Genomic DNA, 27,455 nt, shown 5'->3' with positions numbered 1-27,455 from the left:
TTGTCAGGGTGGTTTGAGATCGCTCAAGAGAAGACCTGTTGCCAACCAACATCATGTAAGAAGAGACTCAGATGTTGTCACAGATGAATGGCGAGCCTATGGACAGGCCCTAACAGATGCAGTGGACAATTAAAGACAACCACTTCACAAAACGTAGCCTATTAAAAGACATTATAAAGTAATTGAATGGGAATACTGTTTGCTAGCGCTAACCGCCTTCACTTTTCCAGCAGTTGCGGAAACAGACTTAACGGACACACTGTGACCTACACTGCACATGTCTGCCTGACGGACAACATACTAAGTAACTTTATATATATAATATAAATATATATATAATATTTTCTTCCGCTAACTTTCACCGTCACGTTCTGCTGCTCGCTCTCTTTCGCTGGCGCACACTGGCTTTGCACACAGGAACCAAAACAGCGATGAGTGTTGCTGCACGGTGTGCCGGTGAAAATCAATGTCATATTGATGACCGTGTGAGATTTTAGCAGCATGGTCATTCATTCAGCAGCGGCGAAATGCGTCGATTACAACACTGGTCTCAGACCAGTAACAGTGATCACGGGTCTCTGTTATTTGCACACCTGCGACTGTCCGGGCGCTGCACTTCCGCAGTTCTGAAGGTTCCGCCAATTGCGTTCCGTGAACATTATAGTGTAGTACAGTATAGTATAACGTCACTTCTTTGTGATGCGGACGCGGAAGATTCTGAATTGATTATGAATGAGAGAGAGCGAGCAGAAGAACGTGACGGTGAATGTTAGCGGGGGAAAATATTTAAGTTAACTGCGTAAGTTGTCAGTCTGGCAGAACATGTGCAGTGTAGGTCACAGTGTGTTCGTTAAGTCTGATTCAGCAACTGCTGGAAAAGTGAAGGCGGTTAGCGCTAGCAAACAGTATTCCCATTCAATTACTTTATAATGTCTTTTAATAGGCTACGTTTTGTGGAGTGGTTGTCTTTAATTGTCCACTGCATCTGTTAGGGCCTGTCCACAGGCTCGCCATTCATCTGTGACAACATCTGAGTCTCTTCTTACATGATGTTGGTTGGCAACAGGTCTTCTCTTGAGCGATCTCAAACCACCCTGACAATGGGTGTCCTTGATGTAATTATGTTGTGTTTTTGTGCTAAACTGCAAAATGTTCAAAATTCATACAGATTGTTCATAAAGTGAAGAAACATAAATAAAAGTTGTTTTCCTGCGCAAAATGTGTCACTTTACTTAAAGCAAACAAAGACATGCTATATAACTTTACTTATAACATTAACATTACTATAAGCTATTATTCCATTTTATATCACTAATTGTAAATGGTGACTAAAGTATATTCATAACGAGGCAGAGTCGGTGGTTATAATGTGTTATGGAACATGGTCGGAGATTCTTGCAGCACATTGATATAAACTGGTATTACTATTAGTTATAAAACATTAAATCAAAAGGTCATAATACGTTATGAACTTTGCTATAGCACCTAATGCATGTTTGTAAGTGATTATAACAACTGTTATAATGTCTTATGGACGCATTATATCGTGTTATAAATATATGCATAAGTCATTATAGCGATGACCTTCATAGAAAGTGTTACCCAAAAAATCTTCTGAAATAAATTTCCTTTCCCAGCTTTAACTTCAGGTGAGATTTAAGTGTCATTAGCTCATTGCTAGTAGTAAAAATCTCAGCAATCTGTGCCATACGTTTCTGCCATTAATTCACTATGGCAACACTCAGCAAAAGCACTCCACGGATTAGAACACAGTCACAGACATTATTGCAGAAACTGGTTGGACCACTACAGTTTAGCAGAGATTTTACTTAAAGTGACATGAAGCTCAGCAATGCTTTGCGTAGTCCCTCATTACAGCAGCACACTTTTATCTATTGAGGTAAACTGCAGCCTTCTACTGTCAGCCACTGAGCAGCACCACTGCTGTCACTGGGGTCTCAGCGCCTTATTTAAGGGCTCCCTGCTGTGAAAAGTTATTTCTCACACAACTGATCCAGTTCATGTACGTGTAGTCAGTTGCTCTGAATTTTGCTGACTGCCTTTGTAGCACATCTCCACCTAGTGGCACTATATGTGTTTGACAGATGGTCTTTCGCCAATTGCAGCAACACCCAAGCAGCACCCAAAAAAGGGGAAATAAATGATCTTGTGTAATACCTTTTTAGACGAAATAACATACATGTCAGGCTGCACATTTTGAAGAGATAAGACAATAATCAGGCTAAATCATGCTCTGTTAACCACATACACACATTACACCTGTTAATACCAGGCTCAGCAGGAACCTGAGTTCTGATGTTGTGACACCCTGGTCTCTCCTCTCCTGCAGGACTTTGCGAACACCATACCCGGCCACGGTGGCATCATGGATCGATTCGACTGTCAGTATCTAATGGCCACCTTCACACACGTGTACATAGCCAGCTTCATCAGGTAAGAAAAGGGATGGACATCTGAGAGTGAATTCAAAAAATGTATTATTAAATTAATTTATTTAAATGTTTGTATATCAGCTCTTAGAAACACACCTATATTTAGAAAACTGCCTCAACCAGATGTTATCATTTAGTGCAACACATGAGTGACAACTACTTTACTTGTGATAGTTGGTCACTCGCCATATCACATTAATAGTGTGTAACATCACTTGATTGTTTTTAATTCTGCTTAAATAAGCAAGAACCCTGGAAATCTCAACAGACCGCTATGACCTCCATTTGCAAAAATGTTCAAATATAAAATGGGAGTTGATTATTCAAGAAACAAACTAAAGACTCGTAGAAATAAAATATGACATCCATTTTAGTCAGTTAAAGTTTCAAGAACTTTCCCTTCAAGTTCATGAAAGTGTAAGCCTGTCGTCTGGTCTAGCTGTTTGTTTCCGCCGTGTACCCAAACGATTTAAAAGTGCCGGGGGCTTCTTCTGTGCTAATTTCACCCTCACACTCCGTCATGGTAAAATCCTGAGCCAGCTTTTCACCTTGATGAGAAATATCATCACGTTTTAATATCGCTTGCTCTTGTCACACCCCTGTTAGATAACATTGTAATAGCTCACACAGCCAATAGTGGTCAGCCAGCAGTAAACAGAGTGTACCTGAGCTTGTACAACCGCCAGTGAGATCATCTGCTTGCATGTGTGACCCTGGTCAGCAGTGTCTGGAGAGCCTCCTCAGGGACTCAGCAAGAGCAGAAGAGAGTTTCTGTTAGATTTCCTGGTTTGTTGATGTTGTCTTAGAGGTTGTTCACTTAATGTCCAAGGAAGCTTTTAGAACATTTGTTGGTCCATAAAAGCTGCTGGATTTGTTATTCCTCAGTAGGTCCAGCTGATAGAGTACAGCTGAACAGTTAATTAAAATTATATCGAAATCGCAATATGGCCTACTGCAATTTTGAAATCGCAAGAGGTGCATTATTTGTTAAAGGTGAAATGCGTGTCAAAATATCATTTAAAATTAAATATTGTGGTGCACAGATGTCCTCACCTACACATCCTATTCTATAGAACTAAGAAAACATCTTTGAGTGGTACAGATGCCCTCACAAATCAAACCATAATCATGTTTTACAATGAAAATAATGATGTAAAAAAAATGATCATTCCCTGTAATATCAGTCATTAAATATTTTTTCAAAATCGTTCAGCCCTAGTCCAGAATTGAAACTCTTGTTTCCATTGTGGTCACATTTTTAATTGTTGTTACAGGGGACCGAACCCAAGCAAGGTGCTGCAGCAGCTGTTGATGCTTCAGCCTGAACAGCAGCTCAGCATTTTCCACACTCTGCACTCCCACCTGAGAGAGAGGGGCATGGTCCCCCCAGATGCTGCCCAGGCTGAATGAAAGACTGCCGTCTTAAGAGGGTGATGACTTTAGAGTGAGTTTGTGTAAGCATGTACACACACAGGCACACACACTCTTTAAATATGGCTGTATGGTGTGTGTGATCCCAGGCCTCTCTCAGAGCGTCCATCGTCATCCTGCCGGCTCTTCATTTGACTTCCAACCAGATAAAAATCATGACTCTGAACCTGAGGTGACTCTCCAGTCTACGTGGAATAACCTTGTAGTAAAAAAAACAACAACAAAACGCAATAACACAACAACGAAACAAAACAAAAAAATAGGCGGCTTTGTTGCTTTCCACTTGGACCGGCACATAAACTACAACACGCTTCATAAGCAAACAGGCAGTCCCCAGCCTAAAAAACTTACAGACTGAAGATAAAATGTCTTATCGAACAAAGTGGACTCTTAAGCACATGACTTCCTCAGCACAAGTGGATGGTGGATGTGCAGTTTCCCTGTGGACGACAAAAATTGCACTTTGGCTTTAGCTGAACAAACGGATTTTAAGAAGCATTTACCAGCATAAACTGGGCCCAAAGTGTTGGACACCTGGACCTGAGCTACAGCAAAGACTGTTGAGACTTGTCTTCCTGGGATTTGGGAATGGGTGTAGCAATGATGCACCACGGTTGTCAAACATACTCGAGACACTGTTTTATAGACTACATTCTATTTAATAGTCATGAACTCACAGCATTAACAAAACATGTAGCATGTATGCTGTAGTAGTAAGTCCTGTCTTGGCCTACTGCTAAGCTAAGCCATGTTTATTCTCTTCTTCCACGGCTTGAACTTTTAGCTTTTAGGTTTCGGTCTAAATCTAAATAACTTGCACAATTAAAGTCAATAGCGATTGACTGTAGGCATGTTAACACAGAAACTAGAGCATCGACACTCAAGTTAATGTATTGTACATAAATATACTGGAAATATTTAGCAGAACAAATACCTAATACATATTATAACTACTTGTGTGACCTGCTGGGGATAAGAAAACATTTTTAAGCTATGACAAATGATATGCAAAAAGAAAAAAGAGATGTAACTACTTTGTAGCTTTTAGCATGAACAAATGAGATTTTTATGAGGTAGCGATGTAGATTTGAACCGAGGTTGCTGCTTTAGAGGGTGTGCTAGGTGACCCTTTCCTAGAGATTGTAAAAAGAATTTAAAGGAATAGTTTGACATTTGGAAAATAGGCTTACTCTTGCTGGGCATTAGATTAGAAAATCAATACCACTTGTGTTGGAGTGATATGGAGCTAGAGCATAGAAGCGAATAGCATAAAGACTGGATGCGGGAGACACCACTAGCCTGAGTCTGACCAAAGTTCACCTGTAAAGCTTACTAATTAACACATTGTTGGTGAACAACAGTTGCGTGCAGTAATTTCCTCTTTAGTCGTCATGGCCAAACATGCAAAATTGAACAGTTTGTGCAAGGTAATGCACACAATGACGCACAGCACACAGTTCTATGAAGCAGCTGACTTGGACACTTCAGACTACATTGGAATGTAAATAATCACAATTTGAATTTTTCTAACCTGGTATTCCTGTCCTCTTGACTTTTTAAACTGTTGATTAAACAAATGTGCCAATTTTTGAGCTTAAGACACGCAACTTTGAAGAAAGGTTACAGTTGAGCTGTTTTCCCGTGCTTTCAGTCTTTATGCTAAGCTAGGCCAATCGCCTCCTTGCTCTAAACCCACATAAATGAGCGTCTATTGATCTTGTGATCTAACCCCTGGAAAGAAATCGAAAAAAGTGCATTTCCCAAAATGGTGAACTACTCTTTTAAAAAAAACAAAGAAAGACTGTGCTTCCTTAATTGATTCGAGCGATGACTTTAGTTGCACTGTAGCAGTGGGGGTGGAGACGGTCCGTCATCCCCAGACTCAATGTTTGTTAAACTGCTAAATAAAAATCTAGAGTCTTCTTATGCATTAAATCACTCTTAAATTATTATGTTGTAGAATGTAGTTTGCAATATAAGATGTTATCAATTATAACAATAATTTGAGTACATTTTGAGCCTTCAAACTAATAAATATGTGTATTGACAGTACTGTATTTACACATATCTTTAAGTATATAAAAATCTAATATCTGGGTGGTGGTTTTATTAGCAATATATTAAGCTTATGCAAGTAGCAGTTTGATTCCTTAGGATATGGGTTGGATGATTTGATTCTACAGGAAATCTCTGGCACGTTCACCAATGTGAAAAATAAGACATTGCATTATAAGCGTGTAAGAAGGCTGCGTTTGCGGCCGATGGGGGCCGATGATATTCTCTGATTGAATCCAGATCTTTTCAAGAGAGAAATGTTTACCAAAGCACTGTTTGATTAACACTGATTTCCTTCCGTTATGGAAAGAGCTCCAGGACCCAGGTCCAAACGATCGTCTCCTTCCTATTCTGACATCCTCTGTTTGTTCTGAAAAAGGAAAAATGAAGAGGTTTTGGGACAGGGCTGCAGACTGGAGTGCTAACATTTGAATCTGTGGCCTGTGCAATGTTTCGCTGTGTTCTGTTCACATACTTCAGTTCGTGGACGAAGATGTTTTAATTTATTTGTCCTGTTTATGTTTTCCTCATAGAAGTGTATTTTAGCATGTTTTGCCCATTGTGAAGTAAATGGGGGTGCTGGGTGTATTTTTGGGACCAGCTGTATTGTACTGTATAAATCTATGACTTCACGCTGGTAAAACACACACTACTGCTTTACAGGCTTTTCTGTATTCAATCTTCACTGTCCAACTTACATACTGAACAAGATGAAGCAAAGCATGTAGACATCTGGGCACTGTTTAGACGAAGGCAATCTGACCAAAAATCTAAACAAACAGCATTAATTAGATTTTTTTTACAACTGTTTTATACAGTCTTGGGGGTGCCACTGGAATAATTTAACTTTTATTGGTAAATAAATCAGTCAAATATGTGATTTTAAAAGTTTGTTTTGATTCTTTTTCAAAACTTTTTTACAGTTATCATGCATCGTTTCTTTTTCTCTTAAACAAATTAATTAATTTTAAAAGACTGTAAACTTTTCCTATTGTTGTTTTTTTTAGTTTCCATTTAATGATCGCTTAAATTTAGCTTTAATTTAAATCGTTTTCAATTAGTCAGTCTATTGTAAAATGTGACTGAACAATGCCCCTTACAGAGTCCGTGCTGATGAATAGACAAAGATATTGAATTTACACTGATAAAGACAAAGAAAAAACCTGCAAATCCTCACACACAGATGCTGGAATCAGAGAAAGTTTTTGATGGATAAATTACTCAAAACAATCAATTATTAAAATTGTTGCTGATTAAGTTTCTGTCAATCAGCCAATCAATTAATTGAGTAATTGTTTCAGGTCTCAACAAATTAATTCTTAAGGCTGTAGTTAAGTTAAAACTATGAAATCGGTAAATTTCATAACTTTAATTCTAGGGCTGAACAATGAATTGCATTTGCGATATTATCGCGATGTAATAAAAGGAGATTTTGTAATCGCAAAGGCTGCGATTACACTCTGGTCACATGACACCCAGGAGGAAAGCAGTGACGTTACGCTGTACCTTGCCCTCTTGTTGTACGCTGGCCTTAAGCTTGACAGAAGCTGACACTACATAAACTTTAGTGTCACACTGGGAATGAAAGTAGCACCCGCCAACCGCGGGTAACTTGGTGGTGGGTGAAATCGTCGGGTCATCCGCGGCTTTGATGGACAGGAAAAATGCACAACAGAAAGACACGTACAGTAAGGTAAGCGTGTTGTGGCGATCGGCGCCTGCGTCACACACACAGCCACCAGTCAGCTCAGGAAATATCTGTGAAACGGCGTTTCAAACCAAACGTACAAGTCCGAAAGAGGCCCGGTCTGGCCCGAGTTCCAGCCTGGTTACAGCCCGTGCGCTGCTCACCGGCAGCGGGGGCGGTGTTGTCGGAGAATTACTAAGCTTATCTGTTAAAAACGAGAGGCGTCACTTGGTTTCATTTTCGTTGTACAACTTTTGAACTGAACCTCAAACTGAGTATTTTTTGTTTGCTTACTGGGATACAGAAAGATGAACTCCTACGAGATTTGAACTGAGATAAAGACTCATTTATTGGAGATTGAACTGTAGGTTCAACCACCAGGTAGGCCGACCTTATGATATTATATCATATTATTTAATGCCATGAATTGACTCAAATTATCTTTCTCATATTATTATAATTTGATATATCTTCTCCAGCATTGCTCATAATAATAATTCTACCTAATTCATCATAACACAGGCCTGACCCACAAGAAAGAACAGTGTAGTTCTATCTAGCTAATATTGTGTTGGTCATACTATACACTGATTTACTGCTTGTCCATTTTGAATACAGATGGTAAAGAGCTTAAAAATTAATCGCAATCGCAATATTGGTAAAAAAGCCCTAATTAACACCATCAGTCATTATATATAAATGTACAGTGTCACTTGAATGCATCTGATTAAGAAGTGTATTATTCCATTGGCACCCTCGAGACTCTGCGGTTTTACAGTTATAGATCAAATAAGATCTAAGCTGTTGTGTGGACTAATGTATATTTTTTATTCAAGTTATAAAGGTAAAATACTTGTGGTACACAAACGTAAAGGTAGGAAAGGGGTAGTTTGAGCCAAATGTCAAATGATGCACTGCAGATGTTTGGTTGCTCGTCTTTTTAATTTATCATTTTGTGTGATTTGCTTTGAGCAGGAATGTTTTCTAATGAAAATCTATAACTTCTGGAGTGGAAAAGATTAAAAATTATACTGAGGAAGTATGTTGTTAATATAGGAGTAAACACATACATCTTGTTAGGGATATTGTGAAGCTGTTTACTGTATGAAGGTGAATAAAGTTTTTTTTTTTCTTAAAAATGTCTTACATTTTGTTCATTATGTTTCACGCCCTTTTGATAATGACAAGACAGAGAATTCACTTTCACATTGTAGTAATAACTTCAGATTTATTCACAAAATAAAGCTTGACAGACATTTAAAAAAAAAAGGATTTTGCAGTGTGACATTTGCACTCATGTAGCAATTACAAAACAGACCACAGCCAAGAATTGAGAACAGAAATCTGTCAAACGGAATTTGGAGACTACGTAAAAAACCAAACCGGGCTTAGATCTAGAAGCTGCCCCATGCTCACATTCTTATCGATATATCTAACCCTTCCCCATCACCTTACAGGTTTCCATTAAAGTGCCTTTCAGATTTGTGTCCCTTTTCACTCAGTATCAAACACATAACTGTACATCATAGCAAAGCACATCATCATTACAGTGAAATAAATAGCTTCAAGGGGACCTATTATGCTTTCCCATTTTTTCTGTCATATGTATAATGTTCAATATCAGATATATATGTAAAATGTGGCCAATGCTTCAAATAATGAGGTAAAAGTATTTAAAAGAAACTCCTGTGAGCCAAAACCTCAGATTTCCCCTGTTCTGAATGCTCTGGTTTCAACAGTTATTTTCTACTAACGGCTCCTTAGGATGTCATACAGTGCCGGTTTTCCCTATATAGTAATTTGTTCCAGGCACAGAAAACCGGCCCCACCCACAAAGGAGCGCGCAGCCCCATCTTCCTGGTAAACACGCCATGACCTTTGAATTGTGCAAAGGTACCATAGAGGAGTCACAGAACTACAATATAGGTCTGGAAATGCAGTATAATAGGTCCCCTTTCAGTATCTCAGTACTATGTTGCAGAAATGTACTACACTTGTTTTTACAAACCTCTCAAAAATTTTAAATGATAACATTAAGTTGACATTACTTTCTAATAACAGAATGTTCAAGAAAACCTGAAAATTTTCCAATTAAAAGGTAATAGCAGAGATAATACAGCATTGCGACATGTTTGAAGACTTACTTTCGGGTGGCCATTACACACAAGTCTCTGAATCAAAATATTTTAAAATAGTGCAATGTGAAATTGTATAGCTATCCCTGGTCAGTACAATGTTTAAAGTGCCAAAAACTACAGACTTACACCCATGCTTGTTTGGTAAGAGGTCAACTCCAACAGTTATATTTGGGCCAAAGGAGACAAATTTGAGAAAACTGTCATAACCCCCTGTCATACACAAAGTATACTTAAGCCATCAGCTCTCATATATGAATTTCTGCAACTGAATGCGACTGAACAAATAGGCTGAATTCAAACAATAGCAGTTGGACGGACTGTTCATCACACCTGTACCTGGCATAGAAACTGATCTGTTATAATAAAAATGTTCGGCTGCACCTTTTCAGGGTGAAAAGTACAACCAACTAACTTCAGTCATGAATTATAGCCATTCTCATTTTGGACCTTTTGCTACTACTGTGAGCGGGAAACCTTAAAAACAAAATTAGGTGATGACATCATTTAACGACTTTTAGGACGGCCAAATGCTACTTGGAGTTGGCAACACTGAACCTTAGTGTGGGTCATTTAAATGCTAGCTTTTGAATGCTTGAAGATGATTTGTTGATTATTCGCTAAACAAAACTAGCATTATTATATATTTTAAGTTGTCGTTTAACAAATCAAATTAATGGATAGGCTTTGGCTGTCAGTATCCTTCATTGCTCTGGTCCACTTCCATACTTCGCCTTCATCGTGGTCACATCTAATCGCATTTGCACTGATTCCTTCTCAGGAACCAGTTTAAATGTTGAAAACAGTCATCTTTTCCATGTTGTTCCTTATTCAAACCCTTACTGTAACTCTTTCAGAGACCAAGCATTTTAGCAATAATGCCTCACTCCTCAGATAGCATGTTTTTTTTTTCGCCACTTCCCTTCAAGCTAGCTAGGTGACTAAGGCATTGAATGGCACTCTTGTCTCATCGTCTTCCTCTTCTACAACAGACCTCGGGTCGGGCCTATCGGGACAGAAAATTAGTCGCAGCAAAGCTAGCCCGGCACGCACCAACAGCCTCAACACAAGAAAAGCAAAAGGCACTGTAATCTCCATCAGGTGGAAAATTTGGGCGCTAAATTTACTCAAAATACATGTTAGGAAAAATGTCCCCAGAGCTACACAGGGGTACAGAGCTAGCTTGGCTAGCATAAACACATGCTCACGCCCGCCATATCGTACATAAGGATGCAGAGTTTCCTGTTCACTGTAAAGAGCAACCACCCAAATAGTGAGCTGGAATATACCAGCAAAGAAAATGATCACACAGCTAATCTGAATGGCTTCCAATTCGTTGCGAGAGTTGTGTGGGAATTCGTGTGTTAGCTGGTAGGCTAAAGGCAAACCTCCAACAAACGCCAGTGAGAATGTGTTCAGGAGGCCCATAAAGCGAGTTGTCTTGGTGACATGGAGAAAGAGCGAGTGGTGCACAAACCAAAGAAGGCCTACTGTGGCGAAGGAACCAAAGTAAGCGAGGAACTCTGGGCCGTAGACCTGCAGAGCTGCTATCAGGCTACCGCCAAACTGGTTCTGCACAACGGTTGGGTCAGGAACGTTGTCTTCGCTAAAAGGAAATAACCATAGAGGACAAATGTTAAGGGTTTTTCAGCACATTTTTCTTAAAGAACTTTAAACTTTGAAAGTGTTGGATCAGACCATTTCAAAGCAGCATTTTCAAGATAACACATAAAAATATGGTAGCTTTACTTGATGGAGACCTTTGACTGGTGCATAAACAGTAAATCCAATGTGTATAGAATAGATATGATGCAGATAAATCTGATCAGATAAACAAAAGCAATGAAATTATCTGTAGCAGTCATGATAAATATGTTGTCATAGTCCAGGCAGGCATTTAAAATGTCAATAACTGTATTCCAACAATTGTTATAAAAAATAAAGTGAGTATCCTGCACATCCCCTCTGTCTCCATGTATTTCACATGGCTCTCCATGGCTTCCGTATCTTATTTAATTGAGTTAATGCCTTGGGTATAAATGAGTTTTTGCCTGGTTGGTTCTAATCCTGGGGTATCTCTACCTCCGACCGGCAGGGAGTGGCTGGAACTCCACTGAAAGTGGATGGGGTGTATCTTCTTTCTCAGTTAGCCTGGTCAGGTACAGGTGGTACAGGTCAACCTGCTTTTCCCCCATGATTTTTTTTAGCATACAATATCACAGGATACACTTAAAAGAATTGTGAAATAAAGTGAGAATTTTGTCATCATTGTTAAAAAAAGTTCAGTTTTCTAAGGAAGCAAATTTGCCCTTTTTAAAAAATCATGTTGGTCCCAGGAGAGTTTGTGATTTATAAGGCCAAGCTACGTCTACTCCATCACCACTTCAATCTCCTAGTTAATAATCCTTGTTAGAGTGTGAGGTGGAGCATAACGTCTAAAATCTGAGGCCTCATACCAGTCGACAAGGTCATGGTCTCCTGGTGCTAGCTTTGTGAGCTCATAGCTTTGTGATTTAACACTATAACACTGTCTGACCTCTTTTCTATACAAAATAGTGTGTATAGAAAATATTAATTTGCCCTATGTCGACCCATTCAAGGAAATAAAGTGAAACAAACCATATATCCAGGATGAGAAGTGTTGCTACGATGGCGTAAACTCCATCACTGAAAGCTTCCACTCTGTCCTTACTGAGGGGCTCGTTAGGCAGGTAGGTGTAAAACAACATGGAGTCTGGAGTCTCCTCCACCTGACCTGGAATGGACAAGATTTGGTTTTAAAAAGGTGGTGCACATGACACAAGTCATTCTGAAATAAATCAGCGCCCAAAGAGTTTCTGGCCAGAGGTCCGCACATGTTTGATTTGTTTCTCACATCTGTCATGATGGAAATAAAGTGCTTACCTATTGCTTTGCTGCGACACCACTTCAAACTCTGGGAGATGTACGGCAGGAAGATGACAATTGCCAACAGCATGTAAGACTGAAAGACAAAATGAAAATGTCACTGCACAGTAGAGGTGTACAGCAGCAAGAGTTCAGAGGTTGATGTAACTTTGAAAGACTTGTCTCAAAGGGAAATTTGTGCTGAAATAATTACTCAGTTAATTGCCATTAATCAAGCAAAAATCACCAAATTTGCTTGTTCCAGCTTCTCATATGTGAAGATTTTCTCTGTTTTATATAATCATAAACTGAATATCTTTGTGTTTTAAAATATTGGTCACACAAACAAGAAATATGACGATGACACCTTGAGCTCCAGGAAGTAGTTTATTTTAATTTAATGATTAATCAAATAACTAATCAGTATATTCAACTATAATAAATTAATCAGTATTTGCAGCCCTGAAACATATTACAAGATGAACAGATCCCTCACAACTGTTCACATGGTAAATGTAGCATCCTGAAACAGTTGAAGAAAAGAGTAAATGCCACCTACCAGCGGGAAGAAGATGAAGGAGAAGATGCTGGCGAAGAAGCACATGAGGGGAACCCGCATGATGACTTTGAGGATGTGGTGTTTGTAGAAGGTTTGGTTCTCTGAGATCTGGATCTGCTCGTTCAGCAGGAAGGGACGGCTGAAGGCGTACAACACAATCACCGACTAGAGAAACAAGACGTAGGATTATGACGTATGTGATTACACAGAATTGAAATACAGTATTTCAAATAAGTGAGTACACCCCTCACATGTTTGTAAATAAATAATGGTTCAAATCAAAGTGACAACTGGTGCACTGGATAGGCAACACCAAGACAACCCTCAAAAAGAAACTGTTTTGCCGGTGGTGGCCACAGACTAATGTTCTCTCCTTATCCTTCCTGACTGATTGTTCTCTAGTTTGGCATTTTGCTAGTGTCCTTGTCACTACTGGTAGCATGAGGCGGTACCTGCAGGCCACACACAGGTGTTGCACAGGTAGACCAGCTGGCACATCCATATGTGCCGTCGCAAGACGGTTAGATGTGTCTCCCAGTATAGTCTCAAGAGCACGGAGGAGATACCAGGAGATGGGGCGTTACTTGAGGGGAGCTGGACAAGGCCATAGAAGGGAATCAGCCCAGCAGCAGGACCAGTATCTGCTTGTTTGTACAAGGAGGAACAGAAGGGGCACTGTCAGACTATCAAATGGCCTCCAGCGGGCTACTGGTGTGTTTCTGACCAAACTGTCAGAAACAGACTTCATGAGGATCTGTCCTCACAGCCCAGCACCGTGCAGCTCAATTGGCATTCGTAAGAGAACGCCAGAATTGGCAGGTACGCCATTAGTTCTCTTCACAGATGAGAACAGGTTCACACGGAACACATGTGACAGACGTCAGACGTAAGATCTTCCAGCATGACCGGTTTGGCGGTAAGTCAGTGATTTTCTGGGAAGGCATATCCTTGGATGGCCACACATACCTCCATGTGTTAGCCAACGGAACCCTGACTGCTGTTAGGCAGCGGGGTGAAATCCATTGTCAGACCTTCCACTGGTGCAGTGGTCCTGGGCTCCTCTTGGTGCAGGACAATAGCCGGCCTCATATGGCCAGAGTGTGTAGGCAGTTTCTGGATGACAAAGGCATTGATGCCATTGACTGCCCCTCACGTTCCCCAGACCCGAATCCAATTGAGAACCCCTGGGACATTACGTATCAGTGCATCCAATGGCGCCAAGTAGTGCCACAGACTGTCCAGGAGCTCACTGATGTCCTGATCTGGGAGGAGATCCCCCAGGATGCCATCTGCCGTCTCATCAGCAGCATACGCAGACGTACATACAGGCACATGGGGGTCATAGACACTACTGAGTCACATTATGAGTCGCCATGATGAAAGTTCAGCTTGTGATTTCAATTTTTGGGATTTTCAGTGTGATTTTGTATCCAGCCCTCAATCACTTGGTGATGTTTGGTTCCATTGACCATTGTTACATCATTTTATTCTCAACGTATTATACAATGTACAGTAAAGATTTTGAACTTTAAACTATTTTGTTCCCCGATATCTGATGTGTGATTTAAGTGTTCCCTAAATTCTTTTGAGCCGCATAGTTCGACTAGAAAAAAAGAAAATATGTAGTGTTTCATTAACAAGCAACAGTTGTTCTCCAAAAGGACAAAAAAGGAATAAAACACTGTAACTGCCTCACCTGAATGACGCCCATCACCATCACACAACCACAGAACAGTAAAATCCCGAGGACGTTTTTAGGGAAGGTCGCCATCAGAGAGAACTGCAAAGATACGCTGTGCGTTACAGAGCTTCAATGACATCAGTCAACTAAACATTTATTTGTGCAAACAGTGTGATTGAATCAACTACCGCTTAGCCACTGCAGTGACTCATACTCACTGTGTACGGTAGAAAGGTTATCAGCATCATGCAGGCCTGAAAGAGAACCGAAAGCAGAACTTCACATTAGAAAGAAGGAAACATGCTCAGCAGAGAAAACATCTTTCATTCACAAGTAAAAATACTTAAAGTATTAACAGCACTGAAGACATGACACTCTTTTCTCTTAGCAGGCTTCCATACAGAGGGAAATTGGCTGGATTCTTGATATTTTATTGAGTGTTAATTATGATAGACATTCAATATGTGCCACAAAAATCAGTGCATGCTGGTAACTGATTTCCTTCACAAATATGAGTTCATGTGCATGCCTAAGCCTTTGTCATGCTAGCTGAAGTTGGATTTTAAACTAATCAAGGTTAACAGAACAAGCTGACCACGGCTAATTAAATTGTAAACCAGAGAGATAATAAAAGCACAAGACATTAAATATACAGGGACTCAGTCCAGCTGTGTGTTTGAACATCTCAGCCCTGTTCTGTGCTCCATATGGAACGTAGACATGTAGGTTCAATGTAACCCAAAAGAAGAATATTCATCTAGCATCCATTTGTGAGGTAAAAAAACATATTGGGTACATACATACTTCTATAAAAAAAACTTCTTAATGAAATATTCAAGATACTCAAAATGATTACTTCTTGAAGATAGACTTCAGTTAACGCTCTCAAATAATGCCATGTTATTAAACACGCTGTGATCTCGCTGATACTCTACTTACAAGATTCAGCAGTGCAAGGCAGTCATCAATGCGTACAATCACTTGAAATAATCTGTGAAGTCCATCACAAAGAAGGAGGAAGTGATAAATAATAAACCTTAAACATGCTGTTAAACTACTACTTCCATAATGACACTAATAATACTATATAATAAGAGTGATAATAAAAATAACTCACCTGATATGAGCAGCCCATGCAACAGTCACAATCAGGAATGTCATTAAGTAAACAGCAATCTTTGTTGTCAGCAGAAGCTGAAAACTCTCCCTCAACTCCTGCAAGACGGACGAACACATATTTAGAACATGTTGCCTATTTTAAAGTCATTGCATGTGCGCAGTATTGCCGCAAAGATTGGTAGTAGCTGTAACTGGAGTTTCGATGACCTTAACCCAAACTTGAAGCAAACCTAAACAGTAGTATGAAGAAGAAAATAATGACATGTGACACAGCTACTGCTATTATCAAACATTACCTCATTATCTTCCACCTTTGTATGGGCAACGGGTAAAATCTGAATAAAGGAAAATAAAGGAAAATGCATTAGGAGAAATATCAACTGTGCAGAGAAAGACACATGATACTAAGGATCTGTAGAGACCAGATTCCCAACTGACCAGTAAGACTGGTCTCTGTGGGTCAATGGCCCTGCTACGAATATATAAAAACTTTACCGGACTTTCTGACTTTGAAGATGTCTGGTCAAAAGAATATTATTATGTGGTGGTTAATGAATGTTCTTTAATTTAATTGTATTTATTTATTATTTTACTTTTTTTTTTTATCTCTTGTAAGCCCGCCAGTACTTTTGCACTTTTAAAAACTGTAAACATTTTTACCTCTGCCATGTTTGTATACCCTGTAAAGCACATTGAACAGCCTGGGTGTAAGAATTGTGCTATACAAATAAAGCTGCCTTGCCTTACCTTCTAAGTGAAACAGGAGAGGTTACTTTTAAACATTTCCTCACACAAACCGCAAAACAAACTAAATTTTAGACACAAATTTCTCCAGGGGTCTTTAATGGTCTTTTTCCTGAAATCTTTAATGATATTTGTGAATATTTTTGCTTGTCTGTGTGTGGTAATTATTTTGTCTGCCTTACTCATCTCGGCTTGATCTTGTAAAAAAAATACAACAATCCTGCTTTCAGTGAGACTTAATTGCAGCATAGCTGACTAACTCTGTGTGGCATTGCACGTCATAGTCCATGGAAAAGTCAGCAAGTATTTGTCTTTCCACGCCATAAAATGTCTTACTCCAACTGAATACTCACCAAACCGCTCTAACATGATCTCAAATTCAATACGTTTACTTGTCTGGAACTTGCCAAATTAACTGTTCATCCCATCAACCCTGTTTGTCTGATTACAACGTGTACTCAGTGATGGAAGAAGCATTCAGCAACACAACACCGTAAATATACTCCAAGTAAAATAATGAAAGTATTGTCAGTAATCAAAAGTAAAAAATACTCATTACGCAGAGAAAATGGCACCTTTTGTAGTGCTATAATATGATATTATTGGATTAGTATCACTGATCCATTAGTGTGTAAACAGCAGGTTTATGTTTTTCCACTCTTGGTAGTTTTATCTATTACAATTCATTATGTTGTCTAAGTCCATTATATGTTTTGTAGGTTAAAGATAAACCTGTCAAATAACAAACAGGCCACATTATGCAACACTAACAGCAGCTGTCAGATACTGAGGTAGAATGGTATACTTCCACAGGAGTATAGTATACTATGAAATGTATAATATGAATAATACATTATAAAATGTATAATATGAAATGTAGTATAGTATAGTATAAAGTGGTAAAATTAAGAAAATCAAAGTTCAGTCAATGCGATTGCGCAACATATTTACTAAACTCAGGGTATGGTAATAAAGTGATTCTGGGTTGCAGCTTCTCTGCAGTCCACACAGCAGGCCACTGGGCAGCATCTTGTTCTGGGTGTCTTACCATGACGGTGGCGATGATGGAGACGAGGGCATCGCTGTAGGCCAGCAGTCTGTGGGAGGACTGGGTGCCGCTGTTGCCCTCCCTGTCGGATGGAGTGACGCTCTCCAGGAACGAGGAGGAGGCTGCGTGGCTCCTCGTGCCTTTCTTCTCCATCTCCTCGTCGACGTGGTGCTCTATGATCTCGCTGTCATCGTTGTCCCCCATCGCGGAGGAGCTACAGGACCGCAGAGAACGCAGCTGAGACCATGCACACGCCGGATGGAGATGTTTGCAAACAACTGTTATCAGCTGACTGAGGACGGGGAAACAGGAAGCAGCTGCCCGGTTGTTTTCCTGTTGTCAGCAAAGATCGTTGATTGGTGGAAGAGTAACCACTTGGTGGGTTTAAAAAAAAGGATCCGAGGTAGTGTTACTATATAAAACCTCTCTGCTAATACTAATTACATAATGATTCAGTTGTCCTTTCTTTCTTTTGGATTTTTAAGCCAATATTTATTTTTTGATTTGTTTTGGACTGGTGTAATTTTGTTTAATAATTAAATTTTGTCACATTTTGTGTCTGTCTTTAAAATGCACTGCAGAGTTCTGCTGTGATTATTGCTCCCATCCATCATTGCTTGATAGCAGTCTTTTTGTTTCCTGCATTGTTATGTTTCTTGGCAGTGGAATCGTGTGACCATTGGCAGGAATTTAAATTACATTGTGTGCATCCTGGACCGTCCTCGTGCGCAAGATCATGGCTGTATTAAGGATGTGTAAAACAAAACAAGGGCCCATTCTTAAAATATATTGCTCTATAGTGTTAGCCTAGTCACAAACTCAACATCAGAGTACCTTTAACACATTTAACACTTTAATTAACACATTTGTAGATATAATAAATAAAAAAATAAAAATGTATGTCAGTTTGTGTCTCGTTTACATATATAATGAACAAATTCACGTTATAATTGCGTGGTATCAGAATTAGCTGGCGGTGTCACACTTGCAGCTGCAATATTTATTTGATGATGGTCTCATTTGGTCACATGGTCTCTAGGTGTCCTTTCCCTACAGCAGATTTTTTGATTGCTGTTTTGTTCTTGGATAAAAGGACGGAGTGAGACCTCCACACGTTTATCTCCTCTTTAATCTGATAAATATATCTGGACGTGGGTAAATTGTAAGAATGCACATTTAAAGCACATTTAACAGAGTTTACTAAGAAACCCAGAGTTTCAAAGACGCCTTGTTTGCAGGTAACACAGGTATGAATAATAGGCCTACAATACAAAATACATTTGATGCACAGTAGGGATGTTGCAAGTAACAAATAAGATATTATCTTAATAAACCTTTACAAGTAATAGTATCTCATGAGAAGATTTCGCGGAGGCATTGCACAACAACTCACTATACAGATAGATACAGAAGAGAAATGCATGTGGCGCAACAAAGGAGAAACTGGGATTAGTGCTAAGTAAAGTAATACCTCGACCCTGCCACTGGGGGACAGTAGCGGTGTGTTTGTGTTTTGAATATGTGCATTGGTCACATCAGAGCCTTTTTTGTTTGTTTGTTTACTTAAGAATACTTGTGTGGTCAACACCAGGTTGCAGTGCACGTGATCAAATCTGACACAGCATTTACATTCAGGCAGACAAATGCCACCAGCATGTCTGTAATTCTACACCTGCCAGGAAGTCATTTGTATAATTATTGTAAATTGTTCATCTTTTTATTCAGCGTTCCTGTGCCACCTGAATTATACAGTGGTATCAGCTGTTGCAGTGTTTGGTTGGAGTGAAAGCCAAGCAATCATAATATATGACGTAAAATACATGATAGGAGTATCTCAGTAAATGACATCTACTTATAATTTCACATGTACTACAAATTTGAAAAGAAGGTTAACTGAATTCACAACATTGCAGCCTCCACTGCATTCCTGCTTAAAGTGATTATGTTGCTGTCATTCTACAGCTCTTAGCATACACTTGTGTCCCTATGTGAGTTGTGTACATCTGTAAGAAAAGCCAAAATAAAGACAACTACACTTTTTTTGAGTTTGAGGTCAGCTACACATACTAAATTATGAGTAGCAACACAATCAGATCAGCTTCCACATCCAGGGAGTGTAGTGAGAGTCCCTGATTTTTAAAAACGGTAGACATATCTCAGTGATGCATGACACGCTTGCAAAAAAACTGAAACAGCGATTTGTTGTAGTCTGATATTTGTGTACACATATTCACACACACACACACACACACACACACACACACACACACACACACACACACACACACACACACACAGAGAGTGTATAGTTATAGTTTTTTATAGTATGTATAGTAAGTGCAATTAGACATGTGAAGCCCTCTTCTGCCTCTGGAGGGTGACATTATACTGAAGTTGAAGAAGTTAGGAGACTCAGCTCTTTTCTGTGTGAGAACTCAATTGTCCTATAACTCTATCCAGGTTACAATTTATTCCCTTTCTTTTTTCCCAGCTGTCCATTAGCAGAAGACTGCAGAACATTCATTAAAAACAAGGGTGGAGCACCTATGTTATTATGAGTAAGGGCACAAGTTAATAAATAAAGGGAATAAGTATATTATTCACATACATTACATTAGTCTACCATTCTCTGTTGCGATATACTGAACTGTTTTCAAGCTAGGACAACCTTGGAAACAGGATTAGTTCCCACTAAAAACAAAGTAAATACGGGTGACATTGAAATATTTATTGGCAGAAGTGAGGAAAAATACCTTTTAATACACATGATCACGTTCTTCCTCCTCCCTGTATCGCTTCCTTGCTTCATCCCCTCTTGTGTTGACACTTTGCTGCTGGCCCTGTCAGCCTCAGGAGTGCTGGGAGTCAGGGGTCAAGGACAGTGAGGCAAAGCCTGGGGCGAGTCTTGAGTATGGTTTCGGTCCCGGCATTTCTCCACCAGTCTCCTTATACCCAGGTTCGACCAGTGCATCCCGTGCCTTAGGCAGCACCTTGGGCTGTCTCTCCTAATGATGTCTCTGCATCCTGGCGTCCTTTTCCATGAGTCCTCATGCATATTAGTGCTAAGTCTCTCCACTGATGCACCAGGATCCACTTGTTAATCAGGCATTTTAAAAGGACAATAAGTCAGATTTTAGCATCAAAAAATGACTGTAGAACAGCTGTAGGGGTTCACTGCTAATGCTCCAGCTTAGCAGGCACATTCAATACTCACCTTCTGGCCTGCACTCTGCTTTTGAAACTCCCTGTGTGTGAATTATGAAGACAATTTAAATTCAGAAACAGCCACTGCAGAATTCATTCCTTCCATACCTTTGTGTCTCCTTAAATTAACTCTATACTCTCTTTTTTGTTTGATTTGTGTTGAAATACACCCATTTGTCTTTTCTGTATGATAATAACTGTCTACAGTACTCCCTGAGAATAGATCCAAGACAATTCAGCATTGCTGCTGAAGATGATGATGATGTTAAAGATGAGATGATGTTAAAACCAGGAGGGGCATCAATGGAAAACCTAGGGTGTAAAACCAAAGGTCTGCCTAAAAAAAACAAAAACACATTATTGACATTATCACATTGTAAGGCATATATATGTTGGCAAGCATATTTGCACATCCGAATTATGCTTCTTCTGACCACCTAATGAATCTCAAAAACTCAATTTCCTTTAACTCTGTGGTTCTATACCAACTGTGGAAAAAAAGATATGGCCCTTGAGCTGCTAAATGCACCACCATGTTCACCAGCGAGTGGCTATCTTTATACTGTTTGCATTTTGTTGCTGGCCAGGTAGCATGTTCATCTGAGCATTTTCACTGATAACAGTTGTCAGCTGCGGTGGGAATACGGCTGTGGAGTTTGCGGGCCAGAACACCAAAACAATACCCCAAAACACACACAAGGGTTGAAGGGAACTGCAGAGTGGGGATCTCTACATACGTTTGTCACTACGAGAGACTGGTTTTACATTAAACATTGTCATTTGATCCGTTGTTAATATAAAGATAATGATAAATGCAGCTTTAAATAAAAAAAAAATGCTAGGCATGTGGGTTGAAAGATGTTATAAAAAGTCCTTGATGAACCCTTTAATCAACTGAAATTCTCATCTAATAAAGTCTATGACACTCCAATTCTGCCTTGTAGGGTTTGTATTTTACACAGTTTTGTACCAAGGAGATCATTTGTCTTTGTAGGCTTTTCATCTTGTCCAGTTAGTTACATTACAATCAAGCAAACCAGTCAAGACAGCACAAAGGGAAGTGATCGCTGAAGCGAACAGCTGATATAAAAGCCCCCTTTTACTGTCTCCAAAAGACATATTTAATGAGTGAGACGTCATTCACTGCATGCAAATGTAGCCTAGCAACTAAGAGCTACCAGCTACCCCATACTGAGGTGTTTGTGAGGAAATCATTGAGACAGGCAAGTCAAATCAGCCCTTACATTAACACTTGCCAAAAGGTGCCATTTGAGTGAAATGGGGATGCCGTGTTTCACTCTTAAATATTTTATATTTAAGGAAATAACAGAAATATTCACAGCTAAGTTGTGCAAACAGCAGCTTCATTACTTCCTCAAAATGTCAGAACTTGTTGCTTATTCACACATCCAGCAGATACGGAGCAACTTTTGTGATGGTACATTGTTATTATAAATAAAATACTGATTTGTTATTATTAATAGATAGTCGATTATAGCTTCTTTAACATTAAATTGGTGGAATATAAGACAAACTTTTTTTAATGATCTTTGAACATCCTACACCAGCGGTTCCTGGCCTTTTAATTTCCTAATACCTCAGAAGTGTCCTCTGTAATGTGATACTAATTATAAAAAATAAAATAAAATACAATATTTATTTTGGTTAGAATATAGTTGTTAATTTATTATTGGAAACTTAGGCAACATCCGTGTCTGAAAAGTGAAGCCAATGTGGAAGTGCCATGAACCTGCATTCTTTCAAACGACCAGCAGGGGGCGACTCCACTGATTGCAAAACTAAAGGCCCATTTATACCCCTGCGTAGGGTCTAAGTGCGTACCTACGCCATAGGCTACGCACGTAGCCATGCATTTATACTTGTGCGTAGGTGTGTCATTCATTCTACAATTACACCCCCAAATGCTAGTCGGCAGTAGTGCTACAGCGTCCACTGTGTTGACTTTTAATGGCCGAGCAGGCTAACTTCTGGTTTAGCGCTCTGCTAATGTAAATTATATATATAAATTGCACTTGGAGTCAATGACAAAATGACCCTCCTCACTTTATTTATTACTTCACTTTCCTAATGAGTTTATGGTCTCTGTTACTAGTTTCAAGTCTTCTTCAGTACAGCATGATGTTCATTTAGTAAATTACAGTCTCATTTAGAATAAAATTAATGATAAAGCAGGGTATGCTTTAGGGCATGGCTAACTTGTGACTGACAAGTCGTTATCACAGCGACCTGTCAGTCTGGATAGAGGTAAATCGAATCCACTGAACTGTGTACATTTAACTAGCCATGAACTTGGTTTTTGGGGCTGTCTGTGTTTTTATTTAAGAACTTTGACTCAGCGTGTTTTCAGTTCATGAAAGTAACATTTTGATTGCCTAAAAATGTCTTGTTCAGCATTCGATTGTAGTAAAAGACACTCTTAGGAGTCAGCATTATTTGTTTACATTTTGTTTTAATTCTGTTTTTCGCTAGCCAAATTAGCATCCCAACTTAATATCACAGTTAATGTGAATTACAGATGCATCTTGCTAACCAAGCTAGCTAGCTCAACCCTCTCGTCTGAATATGGTCACTTCTGGTTCCAAAAAAACAAAATGGCGACAGCCAAAATGCCAAACTCAAGACTTCAAAACAGTAGTCCACAAACCAATGGGTGACGTCACGGTGACCATGTCCACTTCTTTTATACAGTGTATGATTGAAATATATGCTTACCCAGGCACATTTTGTTTTGCATGTTAGATTGCCGTGCTGTGTACTGACAAAGAGACTGTCTGGCAATTAGTTGGAATATTCCGTATAATTTGTTCAACAAAATAAGAGATTTTTGTTGCTTTGACTCATTACTTAACACCTGTATGTATACAGATATACAAAAAACATTTTTATTTTATTTTTCCAAAATTTTAATTTGTTCCAAATTACACATATCTTTCCAGGTAATGACCAAGAAATTGTAAGGAAATGATTCGGAAATTACTGAACTGTAAAGGACAACAGAGGTGCTTTTGTTGTCTCCTTTAATCATCTGGTGACTACTAAGATTTGTCTTGAGCAATCCTGACTGACCCCCAGGTTGGAACCACTTGCCAATAACTTCCTGTATGGTAGATTTATATGGAATATGTAAATGAAAAAAAAACTAACCTCCACCAGTGAATAGACAGTTACATAACACAATGCAGATTGTGGATTTCATGGCTTAACTCCTTCCTCCAGACTGCAGATTAATTCAAGCTTATTTTCCCAATATGTGGTGGAACATTTGGGACGCCACACGTCTGGACGAGCTGAAAAACAAACAACACGTTTGTAATATCACACACTTTATGACCCTACTCATATGAGCAAAAGTAAAACAGTGTCATTTTCTTCACTAAAGAGCACTTAAAAAGCACACTGTTCTCCTGACTGTCACCAAATCTACTACATGTTGAATGAGTTGGGGATTATTTTGCTCTCAGCCAGCTGCCATGTAAAACAGGAGGTAAACATGCAGCACAGCCTCTCAACACTGCTAAGCTTCTTTTGCTATGAGTATTTTCAGGACACGCTGCTCAGAATGGATGAGTGTTTTCGTGAAATCATTGAATCAGTGATGGGAGCAGTGTGGACTGAGATAATCAATACATCTTGCAGTCTGAATGATGAAATATTGCTAATGCAGGCTGCTGTTTTCCTTTTAATTCCTTCTATATCTCTGGTTGGTAGCTTAGCCCACCAGTTCTCTATTTATGTTCATACTTTAGCCCCACATCACATTTTTGGAACATAAACTGTACTAATTAATGCCAATGTCATTAAACACATACATTCAAATTATTTTTTACTGGTGCCAACGGGGTCAGTGAAGGATTCATTGTTTGAATGCCTTGCTCATTCACAAGCAAATCATAACATCAAAAACATAACAAACTATAATTATAATAATCATGTGAGCAAAAATAGCACATACCACCAAACTAACCAACCAAAGACAGTGATGGAGATGACTACAATATGACCCCCAAATCACACCACCAAAACATCAGAAAGCTCCAAAAAACCCATCCAAAAACATCAGACACCCAACAAAAATATCATAAAACCACCACAATCACCAGGTACCTCTACCGCAGTATTCCTAAAAACATCACAGACTAAAAAACTGCCATTCCCCAAAACATCAGAAACCACCACAAGACACAAAAAACCCAACAGTGTTAAGTCACCAAAAAGTGACCCCGGTGACCTTCGAACACCAAAAGCATCTGAAATCTCCACAATAGTCTCTCCCGGAAACATTTAATAATCTGAGAATACCAAACGAGGCCTTAAAATAACAACAAATAGCATAGACCACCACAGTACCCTTCCCACAAACATCACTGACCACAAAACCACATCAGCAAAGCAAAGCAGGCCACCAGAAACACCAAATTTACTGGAGGAAAACCACTAAAATGTACCTCCCAAAACATCAGACACCACCAAACTGCCTCAGGAAAAGTAGTGAAAGGGATCTCCTGGCCTACTGCCCTTTACTCAGTTTTGACATCGCATCAAAAGCCATTTCCCTGGAGAGACTCCCAGGTGGAAGCCCGTCTGTTGAAGAGCCATTTCGGTGATAGCACATCACTCTTTGTTTCTCATTTTCCCCTCCTCATCCCATCCTCCTGACCCCTTTCCCCCCTTTCCTCTCCTCCTCTTGTCATCTCCACCTGAGTGTTCACATTCCATTATTGAGACATTACTGAGTCTGGGACATTGTAGTCGTACTGTTGACTGTCCTCCCACAACCCAGCCTTCCCTTCCCCAGACATGAGCCCTGATACCTTAATCAGTTTTGACAGGAGAAGTGGCTGCCATCACAACCCCTGCTGTCTGGATTTGCAGCTCATCACCTTGACTTAATAAATTCTGTCAGATGTAACAGGCCTGCTGACAGTGGCACCTTCCTTCAGCAACCCTGTTATGACCACAGTTCACTACACACACTAAAAAAACACAGGGTTATTGTAGTCCATGTCCAGTTTTCAGTCAAATGTTTTTCATCCACACTATCCTTTTCAGTGTATTTCATAAGAGACTGTGGGCCCATGTGGAAACTGTGAAACTAAAATATCCATCCATCCATTATTGATACTCACTGATCCTGTTTAGGGTCATGAGAGACAGAAGCCTGTCCCAGCACGCATGGGGGGATATATTGAATACACACTGTCAGATCGCCAGTTTATTACAGGGCAAACGCATTTTAACATACACATGCTGTGACCCAGCTCAGGTGCTGCTCCTTGTCCCCAAATCAAACAGTCTAACCTCACAGACACCAAAACCTATGGTGAAACGGACCAAAATGTAAACTTTCTAACAGCCCGTGGTGATCAAAATGTGCAAGCTGAGGCAGGTAACAGAGGACTGTATGTATTATTTACATCTCACTGTGGCTTTTTTCGTCACTCAAGATCATGTGATATTGATGACTGATGAACAGCTGAGTGCAAATATCTGGTAAATTAGACGTGGTGGTCACGCTAAATTTCCAAACTTCACAAGTTGACATTACCATATACTTACATACTAATTACCTCATACTCCGTTGACCAACTTACCAGAACACAACGGGTGCTGAAGATTACAAATAATACACCAGCCGTTGCTTCCAAATAGGGAAAAACAAGGATGAATGAACTGTTATGGCATATTTATCTAGAAATACAGAATTGAAGACCAAACCAAAAAGATTGGCGAAGGCCAAAAGATTGGCTTAGTACAAACATGCTGCTGTCATACAACAGCCACGAGTGTCACTCAAAAGCAGTCCAAAATGTTTAAATCTCTTGTGTTGGGCACTGAGTCAGTAGCTTCACAGCAGATTACATCAGACACAGAAGAATCAATTTCAGTGTTACAAATGCCTGTATAGTGACATCAATTGAGACATCATATCAAATCTGTTGTGTGCATTTTTATAGCATATGGTCAAAGAGACGGCATCAAATACTGCTTGATACTTTGACTTGTCACTATTAGAATCCATTGTACCCACCATGAACTCAAGATGCCTCCGTTCTCTGTGAAGAAGCATGTAAGCAAACAACAGAGGATGAATACTTGATACTTAAAAAGATATATCAGGATGGGGTTGTAACCACAAACCAGAAACCCCGTCTCAACTTTCAGAGGTCACATGAGGAGTACAAATGCTTCAGGTGATGTTCACTGGCAACTGTTCTGCTGTGAGGCGATGCGATAAGAGGTGACACATACTAATACAGATATTACTCAGGATCCTGTCATCATTAGCCCAATTAGTGACTGAAGTGATGATGAACTGCGGTGTCACTTAGGAAATTAAAGCAACATTTCACTTTGGTGTCACATTTTTACTTTCTAACACACTTCAGTTCAGAGGAACTGTCGCTGTCTCTGACATCAGCTACCTCAGGAGTC

The 27,455-nt window shown here is 39.5% G+C and overlaps 2 protein-coding genes across 2 annotated transcripts in view; one reads left to right on the top strand and one right to left on the bottom strand.

The window, feature by feature from the left end:
* cds1 (CDP-diacylglycerol synthase (phosphatidate cytidylyltransferase) 1) overlaps window positions 1-5,812 on the top strand; it is a 35,155-nt gene extending 29,343 nt beyond the window's left edge. Inside the window, exons 12-13 of the mRNA XM_046034931.1 lie at window positions 2,351-2,454; window positions 3,728-5,812. Coding sequence (XP_045890887.1) covers window positions 2,351-2,454; window positions 3,728-3,863 — 240 coding nt within the window. The 3' untranslated portion in view covers window positions 3,864-5,812. The remainder of the gene's footprint in view (window positions 1-2,350; window positions 2,455-3,727) is intronic.
* Window positions 5,813-8,827: 3,015 nt separating this feature from the next.
* On the bottom strand, window positions 8,828-18,094 carry tmem175 (transmembrane protein 175). Its single transcript, XM_046035590.1, has 10 exons — window positions 17,799-18,094; window positions 16,303-16,341; window positions 16,005-16,102; window positions 15,827-15,878; window positions 15,106-15,141; window positions 14,903-14,986; window positions 13,207-13,371; window positions 12,666-12,744; window positions 12,381-12,516; window positions 8,828-11,367 (listed from the first exon to the last, which is right to left on the bottom strand). Exons 1-10 carry the CDS (start codon window positions 18,000-18,002, stop codon window positions 10,695-10,697), a joined length of 1,566 nt encoding a protein of 521 aa, XP_045891546.1. The 5' UTR covers window positions 18,003-18,094; the 3' UTR covers window positions 8,828-10,694.
* Between the last annotated feature and the right edge of the window lie 9,361 nt (window positions 18,095-27,455).

The sequence above is a fragment of the Micropterus dolomieu genome, linkage group LG21, assembly GCF_021292245.1.
Source record: "Micropterus dolomieu isolate WLL.071019.BEF.003 ecotype Adirondacks linkage group LG21, ASM2129224v1, whole genome shotgun sequence".
NCBI classification, from domain to species: domain Eukaryota; kingdom Metazoa; phylum Chordata; class Actinopteri; order Centrarchiformes; family Centrarchidae; genus Micropterus; species Micropterus dolomieu.
This window is presented reverse-complemented; position numbering and strand designations above follow the sequence as displayed.